This window comes from Halichoerus grypus, chromosome 8 (genome assembly GCF_964656455.1).
Source record: "Halichoerus grypus chromosome 8, mHalGry1.hap1.1, whole genome shotgun sequence".
NCBI lineage: Eukaryota > Metazoa > Chordata > Mammalia > Carnivora > Phocidae > Halichoerus > Halichoerus grypus.
In genome coordinates this window covers 108,364,946-108,388,027 of record NC_135719.1, presented here as the reverse complement: position 1 = coordinate 108,388,027, position 23,082 = coordinate 108,364,946, and the positions used below count along the sequence as shown (strand labels likewise).

General features: G+C 44.6%; 1 protein-coding gene across 3 annotated transcripts in view; it reads right to left on the bottom strand.

Moving 5' to 3' along the window:
• SAMD4A (sterile alpha motif domain containing 4A) overlaps positions 1-23,082 on the bottom strand; it is a 204,775-nt gene that overhangs the window by 81,863 nt on the left and 99,830 nt on the right. For all 3 annotated transcript variants that reach the window (XM_036104549.2, XM_036104551.2, XM_078053724.1), the window contains exon 3: positions 2,983-3,501. In XM_036104549.2, the coding sequence (XP_035960442.1) occupies positions 2,983-3,501 (519 nt within the window). The remainder of the gene's footprint in view (positions 1-2,982; positions 3,502-23,082) is intronic.

Below are 23,082 nucleotides of genomic sequence, written 5' to 3'. Positions count from 1 at the left end.
GTCTGGCTAGAGGGAGAGATTTCATTTTCAATTGTGAGACTGACTGATCTATCTTCTCTTTCCACTTATATGATAGGTTCCCTGAAAATGAATCACTTTCCTTAAGCTTCCTTATATTTTCCACGGCCTCGAACACAGTGCTGGGCACCCAGGAGGTGGGTAGTGTTTGCAGTGCAGTTGGATGATACAGAATCCACATAGGGAGGAGGCCACGAATGCTAAGGCATTTTGCTGGAGCGTAATCGCCAAAGGAATAAAACGTGTGTGGGATAAACCAAGATTAAAAACCAAAAACTGTGTAAGGAAGTCATCTTCTAGTTAGTTTCTTTTCATTAACTGTCATTAAGGTGGTTGATAATTTGAAAATGCGAAGCAGTAATTGATCTCAGTTCTCTTACTATGATTTATAATCATGTTGTTTTGTATGAGTATTTTTTCATTTTAAAAGAAGGAAGACATCTAGCTCTTCAGTGCAGTAGAAGAGGTCCTGAAGCCTTCAGTCCAACCATTTTCTATTGTAGTGAAATGGCCAAAAGTCACGGCATAGTCAAGGACCCCTAGTCTACTCTGCATGGCCCGGGCTCGGGAAAGGTGCTTTCATGAGGTGACAGTCAGAGATGCAAATGCGGGCACAGACCCTGGGTGTCAGTGTTAGCACTTTGCTCCTCGATGTCCTCCCTACTCTCTCCATTTATTCGCTTAGCAGACGCCATTGCCAGCTCTGGCCAGGGCTGGGCGTCAACATATGTAATCTCATGTGCCTTCACCACAGCCCTCAAAGATGGATATCATGAATGTTCTCATTTTACAAGTGAAGACCTTGCTCAGAGAGGTTAAGTAACTTGGCCAAGCTGTAGTTAGCAAATTGTAGATCTGAGATTTGGACTTAGCAGGGCATTGACACCAAAGTCCTGATTCTTTCCACTTCGTCAACCCGCTGCCCAGGTGCTCAGGATTTACTTGATAGAGGCACAAGTGAATGAATGACCCAAAATTTGCAGCTTTGACAAACACCATTTAACCACCATAGACAATGCAGAAGACTAAAGCAATGACACTAATGTTTTGTTAAAGAGATACTGAAATACAAGTGTTGACATGGCCTAAGTGTTTGCATGAAACTTTCTGGAAGAGAGATCTGAGCTTTCTTTGCCAAGGCTTTGAAACAGGGCTCCAACCCCTTTCTTCTTCCTGAGATATGTAATCTAGTTATCTTGTCAAACCTTCAAGTCTTTTTCTACTCACGTACTACACAGGGACCCAAAGATCTGGGAGGCCATGACAGTTATCTCTGCATTTTCTCCCCTCTGCAGGGCTGGGCAGCCACAGTGAAAAATGAAAGTACCCACAGACTACAATCTGCTAACCACCTCGAATGTACTAATCTTGTCAAGACTTACAGCCCTGAGTGTGCAAATCAGGACAGACAGAAATATGATGACCCAAGACTAATGACATAAAATTCAGCCCTTAAAATATGAAAGACCAAGTTTTGAGAGGGCAGGCAGCTTGGAGCTTGCATCTCTCCCAGCTATCAAAGAGTTTTGTAATAATTACTAGATTCTGTCCCTGACCTGGGAAACTTGAGCCAAAAAGCTCTGTCATCCAGCCTGCATGTGTCTGTCTTAATAGCCCCAGCGACCGCTCTCTGTCACACAGAGGCTAGTGAAACTGTTCCCTGGATTACTAGTCTGCAAAAGACATTGCCCCCACAACCTCTTACATAATAAAGTAATGAGGCAATAATCCCTTAATTCCCCAAATGTACGAGTTATCAAAATCTCAATGTAAAAGTAAAAAAAAGAATTAAAAATCTTATGAATGCAGTATCTTAAGTATTTCCTTGGTTATTTCAATTAATGTAGTTCTAATTTGACACTCCTATGTATTTGAGAAAGCCATTTCAAAGGACCCATTAGCTGAGAGATTCGAGTGGAGGGAGAGGCCAAGAAGCCGTCACTGTTAATTCTTACTACTCTCAGATCTTTTAATTGGGGGTTCCTGCACGTTGACAGGCACGGAAGGTCTGACCACAAAAGCTTTCCCTCGAGAAAGTTATCTCAGTGCTGACACTGTATTCATGGACACATGCAACTAGCATCAAGGACTTCTGTTGAATGACAGGCCCCCTCTCCCATGTTGCCACTTACAGAAGCACTGATGGCATGTTTGTCCCTTTGCTCAGCCTGAGTGGGGAGCCACAGAGAGGACTCCTGGCCCTAGTCCCAGCTGTGCGCAGGGTACTTTGCTTTCGTGGTCAAAAGAGCAGAAAGCTGTCCTCTGCTCTCCCCTTCCTCAAAGCTGTTCCTGACCCGCCTCTCCTAAGTTAGACTGAGCAAGAAAAGGCCACAGCATTCATACCAGGCCACAGCACAGAGCCGCATTCTCAGTTAGCAAACCTGTTTCCCTTGTCAGGAGGAAAAGTGCCTCCAACAGCAGGGGATAAAAACCAGAAAATGCAAGGGAGGGAACATTCCAGGGTGAAATATATTAAAAAAAAAAAAAAAAAAAGGAAGAAAGAAAGAAAAAGGAAAAAAAAAAAGAAGAAGAAGAAAAAAAAAAAGAAAATGCACAAATTCCATGAGGGCATCTGGTTAACCAGGGGTTAGAATCAGGTTTAGAGAATCACACGTAACTCAGTGTCTTGGCAAATCCAAAAACCCCAGGGCGAAAGGCATGTGGGTAAAAGGCATTTCTACTTGTGGAAACGGGAAGTTTCCTTCTTTTACCATTTATTCTCTCTCTTATTTATTTACTTTTTAGTCCCACCAACCCAAATTTGGACCATCGATCATTTTACTTGACCAGCATTTTTATCTTTCCAGAGTCAAAGGGATCCAAAGATCCCTTTCCCACAGCCAATTCCAGTGAGCCCCTCTCTCCCAGGGTTACGGGGTGCTCAGAGCGACATTCTCAGCGGGACATGCCACACACAGCAAGTCACTACACCAGACTGCTCTAGAAGGCTTCCAGGGAACTTACTTGTACTTGTGCTGGTTCCAATTGTATTGATTGTGGTGGGGACAGATGAGGAGGAGTAGAGGGGCACGTGGCCATTCTCACACCCCAGGCTTTTGTCCTGCCAGTTGGAGGCGTTGATGCAAATCCCAGAATCCCGAGAGTTCTGCCACCCATTGAGCTTGTCATCGGAGTTCTGTCTTTGGTGATAGTAGTGCGTCTGCCCATAATCCACAGAGTCTGAGCGGCTTCGGTTCTGGCCGCCAAAGCTGGTCGACGTGCGGTCCTCCAAGTGGTTCAGCCACATGGCTAACGCGCTGCGATCTTCCAGCGAAGTGGCCGGATGTATCAAAGCATAGGACAGTAGCTGCCTGCTCTCCTCGATGTGCTGGTTGTGTTCAATAGAGTGAGCCAGGATTTTGGGCAGCAGTTTCATATATTCTACTTTTGCATCAAGGTTTCCTGGCTTCAGCAAAGGCAGATGAGTTAACAGGAGGGAAATCACTTTATCCTTGGATTCCTGTTGCCATTGGTTAATGATTCCTGGAAAGGAAAATATACAGGGCAAATAAGCAAATACACCCACAATGGCATGAAACACCACACTGTAAAGAAATTCCTATGGGTTAAGTCTCCATCTAGGTATCCTGGCTAAATTTTTCTCCAAACAGCCTGTGCATCGGGTCGGATAACGGACTCCAGGTTGTCAGGGGGCAGTGACATAAATGAAACACAGAACAAATGCTCTTGGATGTGTGGGTGCTCAATCTAATTCCCATTCAGGTCTCCAAAGAGCCTACAATTACTTTGGTACAACCAAATAGAATTTACAGCCCTGTGTTCGTTCTTAGAAAAGTCTAGCCACACCTTCAGATAGACGGGGATAAGGATGAAGAAAATCTCCAGAGAGAAGCAAGTGTTGTCAAAGGTTCATTGGATCCTTGGGGATAAGCCTGCTTTCCCTCCTGCAGACATCTGTGGAAAAGTGGGTTACACTCTAGCAAAGGCATTTGTGTGAAGATGGTAAAGCTTCCTAGATAGAGAAATCTGTCAGGAAAAGAAAGGACTTCCCTCATCTCGGTGAAGTAAGCCTGCCCTTCTCATGAGAAGCTGCCTCTGAAAACCACTGTGACCCCAAAGCTAGATCTCAAAGCTAGACTTAGCATGAGTCGCACCTCTGATCACACATGATAAGCAAGCTATTTTTCTTTAAGCAGAGAAGGCCTGTTTAGTTATCTTTATGATGGTAAAGTCCGGATAACATAATATTTACCATTTTCACCATTTTTAAATGTAGGGTTGTGTGGCAATGAGGACATTCACAATGTTGTGCAGCCATCCCCACCATCCATTTCCAGATCTTTTTCATCTTTTCAGACTGAAACTCTGTACCCATTGAAAAATAACTATTTCTTTCCTCCCCCAGCTCCTAGCCACCACCATTGTATTTTCTGTCACTATCTATTTGACTACTCTAGTTACCTCATATAAGTGGGAACATACAGTATTTGGCCTTTTGTGACTGGTGACTTCATTCATGAGAAGATCCATTTGTGACACCTTCTTGTCCCCTTCTACTCAGAACACACACTGACTGCCTTTAGGTAAACATGGATAAGCAGTGTACTTTGCCTTCGACTGGCCTTTGAGAAGTAGCTTGTTCTGGAAACTGGAAGTTATCCTCAGAACCTGGGGCCACAAGAAAGAAAGCTCCCTTCCTGAAAAGTCACTCCTGATACCCGAAGACATTGTCCCTGGCCTACTGATTACCCTACATAGGCTAAGGCAGGGCAGTCTTACTGGCTTTCATGAAGTATCTGCTGAGTTGAAAAGGGGTCTCTGGAATTTAGCAGACAGGCTTTACAATTCTAGCAAGGCACACACATATCAGAACAAGCTCAAGAGTCATTGTTGACCAGAAGCTACAAATGCATCAGCCAAGTACTATAAGGCCAGTCAAGACCAAAGAAAAGTATCAGGCAAGGAAGGCATGGGATAGAATGAAAGACTGTGGGCTCTGGACTCAGGCAAACCTGGGCATGGATCCCAGATCTGCCACTTAAATTTGCAGTGGGACCTCGGTAAGTTACTTCACCTGTAGGAGCCTCAACTGCCTCATCAGTTAAGACTGTTACCAACAGCATCTGTCCCTCCTTGCGTGGAAATGTATCAAAAGGACTGGTCAAGTACTCGATGGTGGAAATAATGCCTTCTACTTGTCTCTGCATTAGTTGGGCCCCACATTAGAGCCATGTTGGTTGGTTTCAGATACCGAGTTTTAAAAATAATTATGGAGTCTAAAGACCCAGGGAAGGCCATTAAAAAATATCAGAGTTGGAAGAGGCAGAAAGTCAAAGGGTGAAAGAAAATAGGGCTATTGAGCTTATAAATTAACAACATAAAGAGATGCTCAATGTGGGGATTTCATAAGAAGACGAAGAGTCAACGATTTGAAGTACAAGTCTTTACATTGAAGCAGCAGAGATTAAGACTGGATGTGGAGAAGAAATGAAGTGCCAGGATGACAAAAGACCCAGAGGAGTCTCCAAGGAAGGCTTTATAATCTCTGTCCTGGGGGCCTGAAGAATGGAGATAGATGGGTCTAGGGAAGCACTGTTGGGTAGAATGTAATGTGAGCCACATACGGTATTTAAAATTTTCTAGTATTAAAAGAAAAGTGAAAAGAGGGAGGTGAAATTAATTTCAATGATCTATTTTCTTTAATCCAATATATCAAAACATTATTATCTCAACTTGTAATCAATATAAATCATCAACGAAACATTTTACATTCATTTCTTTGCACCAAGTCTTTGACATCCAGGGTGTATATTACCACTGACCTCACATCTCCAACAGGGACCAGCCACAGCTTAAGTGCTCAGGAGCCACGCGGGGCTGGAGACGTTCAGATGGGGAAAGCGGATGGCAGGAGGGCACCCATGACCTCAGCAGGTCCCTCCCAGCTCCCTGACTCTATATTTAGCTAACTGCCTCCTGACAAAAGATAACCCTGGTGCATTCCATTAGGTATGGCCTCCCTTTTAAAGTAGTTTTGGGAGATGGAGGAAGCACCAGTTTCAAGTTGCCATCAATACATTTTCAGGAAACACCCAGCATGTTTTTAATTATGAATATGCTTCAGATAAAGAGAAAATCTATTCATTACGCCCAAGGAACTAAAGAGGCTCTGGCAGGAAGCAAAAGGTCCCGAGAGGAAGATGTATCTCTGCCTGATGCCAGTCCGATGAGCAGATGTAGCTAGCGCGCACCTGGAAAATGTATGTTTAGAAATAAATTTCAGGAACGAGTTTTAATAAAAATTCACGGGGCTGAGGAACTCCCTAGCTTTCTGCGAGGTCACTTCCCTGTTTGGGTATTCTACCCTTCTGCAAAAGGTCAGCCTAAAAAAAAAAAAAAGGAACAAAAACAAAACATAAATAGGACTCGGAGTGCAAACTAACCATGTTATCTCGATGTAAGCAGTCTCCGCCAGGGATTAGCAGCAAAGAGGAGAGGAAAACAAGGGCCCTGGCCCTGGTCCCTCCCAGGCCTGAAATGGGTCTTTCTCTATCCTCGGGACAGGGCTTGGATGGTGTGGGACTGGGGTGTGGCCAGGAAGACAACGATGACTTTTGTTTACTGCCATCGGGAACCCGGACGTGAGGCTGGCTGCCTCCTGAAGGCAGTCTTCTGAGGTGTACTACTGGATCGAACTATTCCTGCAGCAGCTACCGCTGCCACGCGGACAGCTAATGGCATTGAATGTGGTTTATGTGCCAGGCACTCCTGTAAGCTCTGTGCATGTAATTACTCATTTAATCCTCCTAAGAAATAGATGAGGTAGGTCCTATTACAGCCTTATTTTACAGATGAGGACAGAGAGGCACAGTGAGGTCAAGCCATTTGCCTCCGGTCCCCCTGGCTAGGGAGGTGGCAGAATTCGGGTATGTAAATTAGCATAAAGATACATAATGATTATCACGCTAGAGAGTTTGGCCATAAGTTAAATACATTAATGTTTATAGTATGTGATTCTATAATACATAAGATATATAATATAGAACTACATATAAAATGTGTATATGTGTATTATATTTACAAATATAGTAATATGAATATATTTAAATAGAGTGCATGGATCAGCAGAAGCCTTGCCAGCTATCGAAGTGCAGGAAGAGTAGTTACAGAGGTGATACCTACTGTGGTTTTAAAATATGTCCACAACTTCTTTGATATTCCTCTCTAAAAGATGGAGCCTAATTAATTCCTTTCCCGTACAGCGCAGGGTTAGACTTAGTGAGTCACTTCTAGCAAACTGAACGTAGCAGAAGTGACAGTGTGTGAGTTCATGGATTAGGTTATAAAAGGCACTGAAGGGGCACCTGGGTGGCTCAGTTGCTTAAGCGTCCGACTCTTGATTTCAGCTCAGGTCATGATCTCAGGGTCATGGGATCGAGCTCCAGGTTGGGCTCTGTGCCAAGCTCGGAGTCTGCTTGTCCCTCTCCCTCTGCTCCTCCCCCTGCTCAGGCTTGCTTTCTCTCTCTCTCAAATAAATAGATTAATTAAAAAAATAAATAAGAGGCGCTGAAGCTTTTACCTAGCTCTCTCTCGGGTTACTCACTCCGGGGAAGCCAGCTGCCATGCTGGGACAGTAGGGAGAAGGGTCTTGATAGTGAGGAAGTGAGTCTTCCGCCAACAGGCAGCACTCACTTGCTAGCCCTGTGAGGGAACCATCTTAGAAACAGAACTCCCAGCCCATTAAGCCTTCAGATGACTGCACTCCAGATAACATTTGGGAAACTCGGCCAGAAACACTCATATTCCTGATCCATTGAAACTGCATGTGGTAACATGTTAATTGTTGTTTTAGCTGCTACGTTTTGGGTAATTTGTTATGTGAACAAAAAAACCCAATATACCTCTTCAAGAGTTTTCCTCTAGAAAAATAGAAGTCTTAGCCATTTGGCTTTGAGCAGTTCACTTCTTCAGGCAAAATCACTCCCATGCTGAGATCTACTCATGAAGCTAACCTGTTGCCACTAAACATTCACCTCAGCCTCCCTCATCCTGATTATCCACTCATCAAACAACTTTTGGACTATGATTAAGCTCCCGGTATCTTTAGGGAAAGAATGAACTGACCATACAGACTTGAGGTATTTCTAGATTCTATGATGATGATTTTTCAGGGCGATTTAATGGTTTCTGATTGTGATTTGGTTTCCTGTGGAGGTCGCCTTCCTGTGCTCAGTATATGGACTTCGAGTATATCTGGTCCCTCTGGTGATGGTTCCTCATGGCAAATTAATAAGCCAGCATTGCAGGGTTTACCTCCCAGTTAGTACTGAGTCAATCTCTCAGGGTGAACATCCCCAGGACAGTGATGAGAGTAAGTATCTCCACCTTCAAAAGGAAGCCACGTCCTATAGGTGAGGACTTGGGACATGAATGCTAGGTCCTGCCCGGTTGCCCATTGGTCTTCTTTGTGGCATCCACACCATCTTCCAGACAGAAAGGAGTTTTTACTGAGATGTGTATTGAATGGATTCTCCTTACTGGGGAAGACTAGGAATCTTGAAATTTTTAATTAGTCAATCACTTCTTGATGTAGTTTCTATTACCATATACCCCAATATCACTCTCTTCAGTAGACACTCTGGAATACAGAGGTCCAGGAATGGCAAGGTTCAATGGTGCCAACTCACCTCTATTACTTTCTCTGAATATTTTCTCTAGATAAGGAGCAAAGATATTATTTTCTGGACCTTTTATGTGGGTAAAAGTTGATGATTTATAATTTATAAACCAGTGACATAGGAGTAGTAAAAAAAATCCTAAAGGAGCTATAATAAAAGACCATGAGGATTAGGAAACTGTCCCAATGATTCTTAGAGTGATGAAGATTGTGTTTAAATACCAAGTCTGGTATTATTACCACACAATGGTATGTCAATGTTTAAGGGCTCCAGTTGTTAGTAAATTACCCTCAAATTGCTATTTTATTATACCCTTGTTTTCAGTTTAATAACATTTACTATAAAAGGGTTTCTCACAAGTGTATTTAGGCAATTTGCTCATGCAAGAAATGGCTGGAAATTAAGTGCACACATATAAGAAGTACTGTTTAAATAAATGCACTAAAAGGCAGGAATACTAGTGGATCTTAAGTGGTCAAATTCTCCTTGGAAGGATCTATATTACAAACTCAATCCTAGACACATCATGTAATAAAGCCTTCTAAACGTAGTGCAGCTCTGCACAACTCGGGGACAGACGGCACACACTATGCATTTGGTAGGGGTGTGAGCTGACGGGGCACCTAAAAAGTCAGGGGGACAAATGGCAAATACCAACATGGCAAATGGTGGATTCTTGTATTGGCACCTGCACTTGCTTATCGTCTCCCAAGGTACCTTCTTGAGCTAGAAATGACTGGTGAAACATCCCCATGATTTGGTGGAACCCCACAAGACATGAGGATTAGACTAGATGTTATGGGGAACCCGGACAGCATGTAGTTACTGAGCTCCTATTGCTGCAAGTGGTGCTTTGAGCAGATACAAAGGACTGAATAGATAGAAACCATCTCTGTTTTCAAGGAGGGTGATTTGGCCAGCTTCCCAGGTGGCTCCCATGGATCCTTGCCTCTTGGTATTCACACCCTTGTGTACTCTCCTCCCACTCTGAATCCAAACAGGTCCATTGACCAATAGAGTGTGGTAAGATGTTCTGAGATTAGGTCATAAAAGGCACTGTAGCTCCCACCTTCCTCTCTTGGCTCACTCACTCTGCAGGAAGGTAGCCACATCAATTATGAAGACATTTAGGCAGTGCTGGGAGAGGCCTGAGTAGAGGGAAATTGGACCTCCTGCTAACAGCCAGCACCACCATGCCAGCCATGTGAGTGAGATACCTTGGAAGTGGATTCTTCAGCTCTGGTCAATATCTTGCAAGAGACCTTAAGCTAGAACTACCCAACGAGGTTGTCCCAAATTTCTGACCCTCGGAAAACTGCGAAGGAAATATTACTTGAAGCTATTAGGTTTTGGGGTAATTTGTTACACAGCAATAGTTAACTAATACAGCTTATTTGTTAACTAATTGGAGTTCATGTTATTTGGTAAAAAGAAAAAAAAGTCACTCACAAATGCTACTGCCCCTTGAATTCACTAGAAAAGAAAGGGATCTATGTAGTAGACTTCATAGCCCATTATAACCACTAGAGCTTTCTCTGAGACCATGAAGGTCATTAGCTGTTGGACATTCAAAGACACCTGACTATCCTCAAAGCATCCGCCTGACCCCAACATACCTACAATGACCCACTTACCACTCCAGAGTGATCTGGTCATCTCTTCAATGGGGCCTTTCCATCTTAGTCACTTTTCATCCTGGGCACTGGTGTGGCTGGGTGCTCCAGGAGGGCACCTTTGCTCCTGAAAGACCCAGGCCAGTAGTAAACTAGTTCTGAGATCTCAGCCAAGAGCTCAAGTTGGGTTTCATATTCAGGTTTCTGACCTCTTCCTGGCTACGGCCAACTTTTGTAGGTCTGAGGCTGCCCATTCCCAGAGGGTGCGTAAAGCCAGCCAGCTCCCCTGACCACTTGCCTCAATTCTGACCTCACATCTGTATAGATGACTCCCACATTTGTATCTCCAGCCCAGGTCTCACCCTGCCCTTCAGATTCACACATCCAGTTGCATCCTCTACATCTCCACTCAGATGATCTCAAAGGTACTCTGTCCAAAACTGAGCTCCCCCTCTCACTCTCACAAGATCTGCTCCTTTGGGCCTCTTCTCTATCTCAGCAATGGCTCTTCCATCTTTCCAGTAGCTCAGGTTGAAGCCTTCAAGTATCTTTGACTACTCTCTCTTACATCCCATATTTCATCTGTTAGCAATCTCGTGCAAGAAATCTTCAAAACATACCCAGATTCTGACTACCTCTCACCATCCACCTCCTGCCCCATAAACAACATAACCACCAGAATGATCCTTTTTATACTAGAAGATAGGTCATGTCACTTCTCTGATCAAACATTCCAATGGCTTCTCATCTGAGTAAAAGCCATACAACAGCCTATTAGGCCCTCTGTGATACAGCCCCATCCCCTACTACTGGTCCCTCATTCTTTTCAGTCCATTCTTGCTTCCTTGCTGTTTCTTCAACATGCCAGATATGTGCATACCCCCCAACCTTTGCACTTGCTGTTTCCTGTCTGAAACACTTTTATCCCCAGGTCCACATCTAGCCCCGCTCTGTCCTGTCTTTGCTTAAATGTTGCTTCTTAGAACTTTTCTGCCCACAATACTTTAAATTGCCCACATCACTCGCTCACCCTATATTGCCTTATCCCCCATGTCCTGCTTTATTTTTCCCCCCTTGCATTTATCATGTGACCTGGTATGTATGATACCTATTTTCTGTCTTTCTCCACTGGACAAAAGCTCTATGAAGGTAGTGATGATGTCCCCATTTTCCCATGCATTATCATTTCCTTATTAATCACATTTTTTAATGGCTATATAAAGTTGTCCCCAGGCATTTTGTTTGATAGTGGTTTATTATATTAGACTTTGAGATTTCTTACTCAAAATCTTAGGCATTTCCTAGAAATTTCTTTTAAATGAAGACTGATAGAGTGGGTGACCTGCAGACTCTAGTAGGTACCAGATGTCACCCCAAAATTGTTTGGTCACCTCTTTCTCATTTGATTCTGCAGAATTCTGATTATTTCTAGCTTTAACATCAAATAAAAACAGGAACATGTAAAAGAGGAAAATAAAATGATTAACTTATTTTTCAAAATCTTTACTACATTCCCCTCTCAGTATTCTGTTAGGATGGAAAATTTCCCTATGTGCTAGAAAACAAAAGCATAATGGGTGCTTTTCTTGATTGTAACTGACACCAATTAAAGTAATCTTCGTGATAAAGATTCGTTAGGCTGAGACAGCAGAATTAGATGTATTTAATATGACTCTTTTGCAAACATCTGTTGAAGAAAGAAAGAAAACCAATGCCAATAGGGTTGTGTTAAGACTATTGTATATCCAAATTTTTGGGCCATGAGTAATTATGTTCTAATAAAACCTCACAGGAATGGGTCTCCTAAGAGTCATATAAACTAGAGATGAAGAAAATGTTACCTTACTCTTGACAAATGCAAGACAAATCCTTATAAACCATATTCGGCTAGTTTTTTATACCAGAAACCCCTCAGAGGAGAGTCTATAAATGTTCCAAAAGCAGGAAGCTTTCCCACTCACTCATCTTCAGTGCCATTCTCACGCTCCCAGACCACCACTGACAAAACCCCACATACCACAAAATGACTCTTCAGTAGTATTTCAAAATAATGAATTAGCAATCCTTACGCTGACCTTGCAGAGGAGAAAACCATGCTTTGTACTACACCACTTAGATTCAGGCCTTCTTCCATGGGAAGCACTAGAAATGAGAACCTTGAGGGAAGCACCCTGTCGTCCAGGTAGCTTCATTGCAATCATATTTGTTAATGAAGAACTCTCAGGACCAAAATCCTTGGCAATGTCCAGACGGGAGTCAATAAGGAGGGTCTTGGGAGAAATATAAACAGGTCAGTCTCCAAGGAATAGTTCGTGCTTGACCCAACAGACCAAACTGAACAACAGCCACTTCCCACAACAGGTTTACAAGCCTCACAAAGTCTAGGAAGGGCCGTTTCACCTCTGACAACAGGGAGTCATTCTATGTCTTTAAAGGAGTTAAGTCACTGGGTCCCACGCTTTCTAAAATGTGGAAGTCACTCAACAACTTCTAGACAAAATTTCCCATCTTCAGAGATGGGAATCCAAAGTGTAAGTGTGAATGTAAGAGCCCTGTGATGTGTGTAAATACTGTCACCAAGGAACAGCACACATACATCCCCAAAATAGACGTACCAGAAAAGTTGATAGTAAAATTTATGTATCCCTCATTTAGGTATGAAATCTGAAATACATGTACAAGTTATTCTATGGAGGCGAGGATGGACAATTTTGTGGAGGGAAGATATTGCAATCTATGGTCACAAATTATTGTTATTGTATTTGAAAAGGAGGGCCCAGTCAACTGTACAAGGACGGAGTTGGGTGAGCAACCCTAGAAATTCCCAATCCTGTTCGCTTGTCCTCGTTAGGTATAGCCCCATAGAGGGAGTGAGAAGCACACCTCCCTTTCTGGGGTTCTCTTGAGCTATTAGCCAACTCCAAGAATTTATGCAAAGGTAAGTAGCTTATGCTCACCTGTTATCTGTGTACCAAACTTGTGTTCAGGTTGGTAGGTCTGTTGATGAAATCAGAATAAGCTTTCTCAGATTTTTGGAGAAGGGGACGTACTTTTTAATTTCTAAAGCCCTCTGGGGCAGTGCGGTAAGAAGGAAGAAAGGCGGGAAGGACAATGGCAAAGGATGAAGTTCTGCAATCAGAAATGAGAGTGGCCAAGGCCGTTTCTCTCCTTCTGGGCATCCCACCATTAAGTTAAATAGGCCCAGCGGTCAGTGGCTGGACCAGAAGCAGGAGCACAGACCAGCTGAGGACCCTTTGCTTTAGTAGACTTTGTGGGAATACCGCTGGAGTAGACCAGAGCTCATAGCCCACAGTTAGAAAGACTATGGATGAAGGCTTCTCGCTTAACCTTCCTGAGCTTCAAACATACTGTCTGGAATTCGAAACCAAAGGAAGACCTGAAAACAGCAGAAAGACTTAGGCAACACTGATCCAGAGCCAGGAGTGACCACAGCAGCCTGTTTTGTTTTAGTTTAGCTTTACATCACCACCTTTAAGGGTAGATATATTTATCTACCCTTAAAGGGTATACTACCCTCCAATAGTATCTTTGGTCTCTATCAATGTAGATGGTCAGGTGTTAGGATCTGTCCTCTTCAATGGGGTGTGCAGGGTCAGAGATAGCCATGGGAAAAGTTTTGTACCCTATAGAAATGTCTGTAATATGAAGAATTTGGAGAGAATCAGAGCAGAGAGGTAGATAAAATGCTTTAAGAAGGTCTCCATTTATAGAACCAACTGGCAACTCTGTTAAGGAATAGAATCAGTTTTCTAAAATAACCCCAGAACCTCTAGCAGACCTCCAACCAGCATCCAACACTATTTACTGGAAAAACACAAAAAGCTTAATTGATTATCACTACACCCATGGAGACAACTTTGGCTGTTCAAATCTTAAAAGAGATGGTTATTTATTATTAAATGTTCTCTGCTGTAGAAATGCCCTGTATACATCTAAACCTTTCCCCTCCTGCCCCCCATCATCATCCATGACATGGTTTAAGAATCTGCCACCTCCCTCAAATCCTGTTGATCTACTCTGGCTCTCACTGCCTCTCTCTACTGCACAGACCGGCTCAATGACGTACGCACTCGTGTGACACTCTCCTCAATGAGACTGCTGGCTCCTGGAGGAGGGCAGGGACAGTGCCCCCACTGACGTGTCTTCTAATGCTTGTCTAGGTCTGTGCTGATCACACAGGCTTGCTGACCAGACTGGATAAAAGATCCATGCACTTTTCCATCACAGCTGATGACACAGCAGATCTGTTCCTTTTTCAGCTTTGTCTGTCTCTGGTTAGGGTGTTAAGTGTCAACAGTGGAAACCTTTGCACCAGGGCAGAATCGTGAGGGGAGCCTGGCCTCAGCAGAAGGAGAGCTCTGGCCTCCTTTTAGGGGTGGATGCCCCCAGGGTCTTCACTCTAGTCCCTCCCGAGGCCCTCCTGAGGCTCCGTCGGCTCTCAAACAGCCACCTCCCACCAACCTACACACAAACACACACACACACACACACACACACACACACACACACACACACACACAGGTGGGAGCCCAGCTGTCTGGAAATTCAGACCCCAAGACACAGGTTACAAGTACCTAACATGGGCTTGGTTTGCCTTGGGGCTCCTTTCTGAGGTATTCACTTCCAAGAACTGTAGGAGCATCAGGTGCTCTAAGTGACTTGAGGAAAAGGAAAAGAAAGATAATAGCTGTATTGTCTGGGTTTGAATCTTGAATCCTGATCTTCCATTTGGTTGCTGTGTGACCTTGGGCAATTCACTTAACCACTCTGTACACTTCAGTTTCCTCATTTTGGAAATGGGGTACCTCATGGGATTGTCATGATGTTTGAATTCTCTAATCTGTGTGAAGCAAGGGACCACTATCTGGCCCACAGTGAATGCTGTGTAATTGTTAGCGACAGTCACCATCATCTAAGGAACAATGCTCCATGGGCTCCTCTCCTACAGGCTGGAGAAGGGGAAGAGGAGAGGATAGGAGAACCAAAAAGGCTTAAGACACTGGTTCTCAAAGTGTAGCACTCCCCCCCCAACACACACCCGGCCACTTGTTAGAAATGCAAATTCTGGGACTCCATCCTAGATCTACTGAATCAGAAACTGTTTAAAAACCCCTTCGGGTGATTTGGATCCAGGCTTAGGTTTGAGAACCACTGGTCAAAGGAACTAAGAGAAAACCAAGGCCTCCAACTTCCAGCTTTGAGATGATCAGCAGCTTAGGGCTGGTGTGTAACCAGGTAGGAAAAATAATTTCCTACCAGGAGAAAGGCTAAGAGGAATCAATTCAAAGGGGGGGTGGGGCAGGGACCTATTTTTAAGAGGAAGTTGTTGGATTTTTAAAAAGTAATCAACAAATAAGCGAGCCAAATGTCATCTTATTTCTAGGACGGGGGTGATCTCTCCCGTTTTCCATTCCTAAGCAACCTAGCTAGTAAAAAAAGAGTGAGGGCTAGACAGGGAGGCTGCGACCCAGCTCGTGTGAGTTTGCAGGGTGCCATCAGAACAGTAAACAGTCTGACCAGGCCTGGAGCGGCTCGGGATAAAATGAAGGTGAGAATTTCCGGTTTAAAGCATCTTTACCGTAGAGCCACCCCCTCCCAAACCACTCCCCCATCGCCCCCCTCGAGTTCTGCGCTTGCTCCCAGAAGGCTGGAAGGGGGCCTGCCGCAGGCTGGGAAGGGCCCGGGCCATGGAACCAGAGCATTACCTCCAGACGGTTGCTCCGGAGAGCCCTTTGGTGAAGAAGCATCAACTCACAGGTCTGACGGTGAACCACGAGACGTGCAGCAACAGGAGCAAAATTCTCTTGATTAGAGGACCGTAAGATTTTGCTGAGTTTGGGGGAGAGGGCACAGACACTGTCCAGGTGGTATGGAGCTGAACACATTACAGTGGAACCAGATGTTAGGTGAAAAGTTGTGGGTTGATGGAATTATCACATAAGGGATTGCTCCATCTCCTCCCTCTCCACTTGGTCCTTCTCCTTTTCTCCCCTCCTCTGCAGTCCACTGGGCACAGCTGCTCATTATTGAGCGTCCAGCTGGGTATTGTGACGTCACAGGCATCACCCACTGTGGACGATGCTGGAGGAGAGACTGGCGGCCCAGCCGTGTTTGAGGACACGTGGCCCTGATTTGAGCTCCCGTGACGTCAGGGGACACCACATTCCCTCCATTTGCCGGTAACGTCTCACACCTCATCCACCTCTGCAAGCCCTCATCATCCCTTCTCAAAACCAATGTGGTGCTTCAGAGAAACTGAGGCACAGAGAAGCTCATCCAAGGTCACGCAGCCATACTCTGGTATGACCGTGAACAGTGCCAGAGTTTCCTGACCACTCATCCACAGTCCAGGGGCCCCGGCTGCCTTTTATAGAAAGTTTCCACACACCTTCTATTCCTAACCTTGATCACAAGCATCGCCGGTCCGCATGCTTTGGAAGCACCAGCAGACTCTCTGTGTCATGGACTTAGTAACGCGCCCCATTTAGGACCATGAGCACAACTTGTTTGCACTGGATGCTCAATTCTAGATATCCTTCTTGGGCCATATTTTTGTTTTTATTTCAAACCCAGCTAACAAATCCGGGCTTTCTACATTAAAAAAAAAAAAAAAAAAAAAGCCAACTCTGATTCTCCCAAGAAAAATCAGCAGCTTACCACACACACCCTTTCCAGATCGTCTCCGAGATGCCAAGGACATCAAAAGTCTACAGTTTTGGGTAGAAGAATACTTTGCTCCTAACTGCCCATGGTGGGGCAGGGCCCATCTTTTTTGGTTTCTTTTTTGCGAGCTGATAGTAATAGTAAGAGAATATGAAAGATAATCTAATAAATAGAAATCATCACCTCTCTCGAAATGTATAGTTACACACACACATATATATAGATATGTATATGAAGTTATGAGAATGTCCTGACCTTGAGATCTAAAATGAGAAGGGCCTTTGGAAGAGAAGGATGCGAGCCCATCAGAGTAAGACCTGTAGGTGAAGGTGAAGAGCAGATATATAACCTTTAGCACATGACTTGCTCCACTAATCACTGAACAGATTCCAGTACCTAAATAAAGCCCCAGAAAACATACACACCGGAAGACCTGACTCACTGATAGAACAACTGATGGGCCAAGGTAAGGAGTGCTCACCAGCCAGTAGGATGACTTTGTTTCTCAACATGACCCAGAGGTACATTTCGACTGAGTAGTAAATAAAATAAAAGTTCATTGTAAAAGAGCCCCGACTGTCCCCCATGTGATCTGCCTTTGCTGCTTCCTCATGTGACTGGCCTCCCAATTTAGAGCGTAACCAACTCCCAGTGACCTGTAATAACACCATTCCCAAATTAGAGCTCTCAATTTGACTTGGCCTCAGTCCCTCCCTCAAAGCAAAATAAAGCATCCGTTTTCTTTTTTTTCACATTCATAATACTCTCCTTTTTGAGTTGCCAACTCAAACCCTGCTCCAGTCAGATTGAGCCCTTCCTCTATTTTTTTTTTTTCTGGTTAGCCAAAGAGCCCGATGGAAAAACACCAAGAGACGAAAACAAAAACAAAATCAGACAAAAATTCCAAGTAAGTGACATTCAGCTGGAAAAGCTATGATTCACATGCAAATAAAAATCTCCCTGAATTCACTGTTATATGACGCAAGCCTCTGGCTTCGACATAAAAAGGGCAGAATGAAATCACCCACAATTAAACTCACTCTGGAATACTGGAATTCTCTGGCGAGGCCTCCCCAACTAATGATAAGAAAACCCCCAACTGTGACAGAATGAAGCTAATTGTGTTGGATCCCAGGGCATCCCCACCTCAGCAGACATTCACTCCTGAACATTCCCCAGCCCGGCCTTCTCCACGTTCCCTCACCCCGTCCTGGACCCAGCATAACCTACAGGGAGATAGGGCTCAGATGGGTCTCCCAGGGGCAGCCCTTCTTTTTGGGCACACATGAGGGCACTGTGTGAGAACACTGGACCTCACCTCCCACCCCCAAGCTTAGGATGCTACTGCATAAGAAAGCTTTCTAAGCTCTGGGAAGATCTCCCCAAAAGTAAGCAGAGTCTTTGTTTGAGCTTTATAGCATCATCAGCCTCTGATCTAAATAAAGTCCAAGCCAGAGATAGTTCCACAAGTCGCCTCCCCTGAATGGTAGATAATTTGCCATCGCTTTTTCTCCTGGGGGGGGCGGGGGCGGGCATTGATCAAATACCACTTTTTTTTTCTTCCAGGTGGTTCCCTTAGGATGAGCACTCCATCTACCTGAGAATCACAGAATTCTGGAGATGGAAGGGCCCTCAGAGATTCTCTGGTCTTTCCTTTACTAGTTGTGCGGGTCTCACCCCATGATTCCTCCCTGATGGTCACCAGGGCCGAGCTCCTCCCCAGCCACGGGGAACCCACTTCTACCATCAAAGGGAGCTAGGATTATTAAAGCCCTCATCGGGCTCTCTGCAACTTCGTTCCATTCAACAAAGGTTGTTTTTCTGAAACCACAAAGAGTACATCTAGAGAGACTTACACACACATGTTCATAGCAGCCTTATTCACAATAACCAAAGGCAACCCTAATGTCCATCAACAGATGAATGGATAAACGAAGTACAGTATATACATACTACGGAATATTATTCAGCCTTTAAAAGGAATGAAATTCCGACACATGCTACAACATGGATAAAAATCGAACCCATTATGCTAAATAAAGGAAGCCAGACACAAAGGACAAATATCTTATGATTCCTTTATATGAATACCTAGAGTAGGCAAATTCATAGAGACAGAAAGTAGAATGATGGTTACCAGGGGTTTTGGGGGGAGGGGGGAAGTTACTGTTTAATGTGTGAAGAGTTTCTGTTTGGGATGATGAAAAAGTTTTGTAAATGGATAGTGGGGAGAATATAGCGGGAATATAATAGAACTGGACACTGAAAAATAATCAAAATGGCAAATTTCATGTACATTTCACTCCAATTAAAAATACAAAAAAGTTAAAAAAATACAAAAAAGTTCTATTCCCCCTTTCACAAGATAGCTATCTCCCTAAATTTTCTTTTTTTCAGGCTCAAAATCCCCAGTTCCTTCTCATAATCTTTAGTTAATAAGACTTCTGGACCCTCACAGCTTCCTGGCCACACTCCTCCGGGTCTACTCAGTGTCTTTCTGAAAACCCAGCACCCAGAACTGAACAGCAAGACTGAGCTCAGGCGCCTCCTGCCCTGTGTCTCCCTCTGAGGTACCCAGCTTAACCCCCAAACAAAAGCTACACAGAGTGAGCCTACTAACTGACTGTTTGGGCTGCCAGGGCAAAAAGGGCCAGGTTCAAAAACACACCATCGTCCACCCCCGCCCCTATGGCTGTTGCTTCCCCAGGCCCAGATGTATCTCCCAGACATCTGTGGGCAGCTGCAGCTGAGAAGTGAAACCAGCAGAGGCAACTGGGGGGACCTGAGGTGGGGCAGCATCTCAGCTGAGCACCCTCTGGCCTTCCACAGATTTCCCTCGTTTCTCGTGGGTGTTTGGCAAATGGGAACAGGGCAGGCCTGGGAGGCCTCTCTCTCCAGGCACCTGGGGATGTCTCTTGGCAGCCACCCACCACCAGCCTGTAGCCGCCATCATGATGTTCAACCGCACAAGCTGAACCAGCCTCGCTGGGCTCGACACACTCGCCCCTCTCAATCCCTTCTGGAAAAGCTTTGGACATTTGAGGTAGGAGAGTTCCCTTTCACATTTTAAAGTCTGTTGAAACTGAGCAGCCCGGGTGTTGGTCTGATTCCACAAGTGAGTAATCCATTTCCTGAAAGTAAACTGCTCACCCTTTGGAAGTGGACCAGCGATTTTGGGGTGCCATTTGAAGTGTCACTAACTGGGCAAATATTTACAGGCACAAGCCATGGAGCTTTTCTAGGAATGTCAGTTAATTTGCTAAATTAATGACCCTTAAGGTGGAACCCTTAAAAAAAGTTAATTCGTCTGTAACGGGTGAGTAATTTATGCCTTGGGACAAGGTATTGGTGGGGGAGGGGGGGAGGGTATGCGTGTCTGACTAGTTAGAATAACCACATATAAATTAAAACCAGGCCAGACTTAAAATCTCTATCTTCTAACTTTTTTTGACTCCTGATTTTCTACTAATATCTGAGCCAATGATGGGTTGACTTTGGAAAACTCTTTTCTATGCCAATATTTTGCCTGGAGTTTGAAATGACAAGATTTTTAAAAATCCCTTCTTGGTAAGTCTCTTGGCCTCAGGGATTCCCTACGGAAGATCTCATGTATCTGCCACTCACTAAAAGATTGTGCCCACCTGGCTGTACCTGGAGACTTGCCTCCAGATCTCCAGGGTGGAATAATTTACACTTCAATCAGCTGGCTTGAAAGAGCCTTTTGCCTTGAATAATAACAAGGTGATTTCTTCTGGGCTTAAATGATCACTTAAACAATCCTTTCAAAAAGACTCCTGTGCCATCTTTTCCTCCTCCTTCATGAGATAGGCAATCTGCAAGAAGTTATCTAAATTTTTTTATTAAAAGTATGCAGCTAGATGAGTGTTTTTGGAGTTCTGTTGGGAAGATGAGTTTGTGTGTGTGGTGGGCTCTGAAGTATGAATAAATCAGGCAGAGAAGTGATCCTCAATGCCAGGATCATGGAAGTTTCTGAATCTGATAGAGAAGAGGTCATCTGGATTCCCCATTTGCCTCCCTCCAGCCCTCTTCTATCTCTGCACAAGCCCGTTTAGTAAAGAACTTAGGAATCCCAGTTGTTACCACCACCCTTGATGGGGGTTCCCCTGACTCTACCTGAACCCCGGACGTGGTCCTGGGCCTCTGACTCTGTCCTATCTTACAACCACTTGTGCCTGGGTTTTAGGCCAACCCTACAAGACTTCCTGGAATTAGATGCCGGCTACCTGCTATCCCATCCCCATCAGGGATACTCAGAAAAGAAATGACTATGTAACTCCGAGAGGTGACAGCCCTCCCTTAGTGTCCTGGAGCCTAAGTCCACAAAGACCAGAGCATCAGTGCACCCTTCCATCCCTGAAGAACCAGGCCGGGTGCTGGCTGGGTACACAGGTTCCCCAAGAGGGCCCACCTCCAACAGCACCATATGGAAGAAAACAGGGTGCCAGCAGCAGAGAACCCAGGGATGGTTATCCAGGTAGCCAGCAATGCTGAAAACAGTGTTTTTCCTTCTTCGTTCATTTCCTTCCTCCCCACCCTCAGGCCTACATATGAGGCAGCAGGGCTTGACACAAGTCACTGAACGCCTGAAAGACAAGGCTGGCCTATATTGTCAGCAGACTGGGGACTTGGTCTTAGTTTATTTCCTTTTATGCTTTAATTTGGCACATGTTCATTCTCCATTGCATTATCTTTTTTATTTATCTTTTTAAGAATGCAGCCACAGCCAGAGTACAGACCCATCTTGGGAACTTGATTATGTGTTGAGAAACTCCATCTTAAATACTTGTGGGAACAAAAGTAAATGCTTAAAATACAACTGATGATTAATAAGTATTAATGCCAACAGGGTTACCAGGGATTGGGGAATGTCAGACTCACAAGTTGAGCCTTCAATGGGATGTGTGCTGGTTAAGTCAGGGACCCAGATACGGTGTGTGTGTGTCACTTGGCTACCGTTGCTACCAGCAATCAACAGCCCCCCAGAAACCACCTTTCTGTGACTCCCTCCTGTACAGGCCCGGTCTGGGGAGATGCAGAGGCCACAGAAGAGAGCAGATAGAATGAAACAGTAGAGACAGGAGGCAGGCATGGAACGGAGAAAGCCCCAGCTACTTCTGCTGCCTTCTGAGTCCTGGGAATAAGCCCAACTTCTGGACTTCTCCCTTATGAACTCACACCTCAACCTTCTTCCACGCATGCAGCAGACTCCCCATGACCCTGAGCAGTAAGTAGGCCATGTTGTGGGATGAGAACAGGCTTCTTCTTCATCCCCGGATCCCTGAATCACACACCCCTTTCATGGAATGCCCACCTCATGCCCACCTCATGTGTGTTCCTAATATTCACCCCACAATCTCTGTAAGGCCGGTCTCGTAAGCAAATGCTGTATATTATGATAGCTCTCTTCCAGAGCTCTGTGTTTCTTCTTAAGCAGGATATTGTGTCAGCCATAAATCTTTCCATCATCGGGACCAGTGGTCTGTCATAGCTTACTTCTACCACTCACCTTTGGGGAGATTTCCAATTCTCCCTTTGGTTAAACTTAAAGAAACTGCTGAACTGGTCTCCTTGCCTAGTTTTCACTTTAGGCCCCATGAAGAAGTGACTAAAAACTTTTCCAAAATTACCAGTGTCCCCCACATATAATGGTCAATGCACACATAGAATTACACTTACCTACTTGGCCTCTGTTCCTAACATAATATCGAACATCTGTAGAGTACTTTTTTGAAAACTGTGCAACTCTTTTTAAACACCATCACATCTAATTTTCAAAACAAGCATGAGTGGGCAGGTAGTGGGGAAACGGAAGCTGGTGGAAGTGAAGGGCCATGCCCTGGGTCTCCCCTGCCGCCCTAACTCTGCTCCCCGCCCCCACCCCCACTGGGGCTGGCGTCCCTGTCCTCTCACCATGAGGCTGAGGTAAGGCTCGCTGGGAGAAGGGTCAGCCCAGTGCAGCCTGACTGGTTCATTTGTTTCCTTGGTTCTTCTTACAAATGAATCTAAACCTAGACGGACATTAGGAAAATAATAGTAGTTTAAGAGCAAATCGCAGCATGTCTCCAAAACAAGAGAATCAAAATCAGAAAGCAAATAAGACGTTGCTT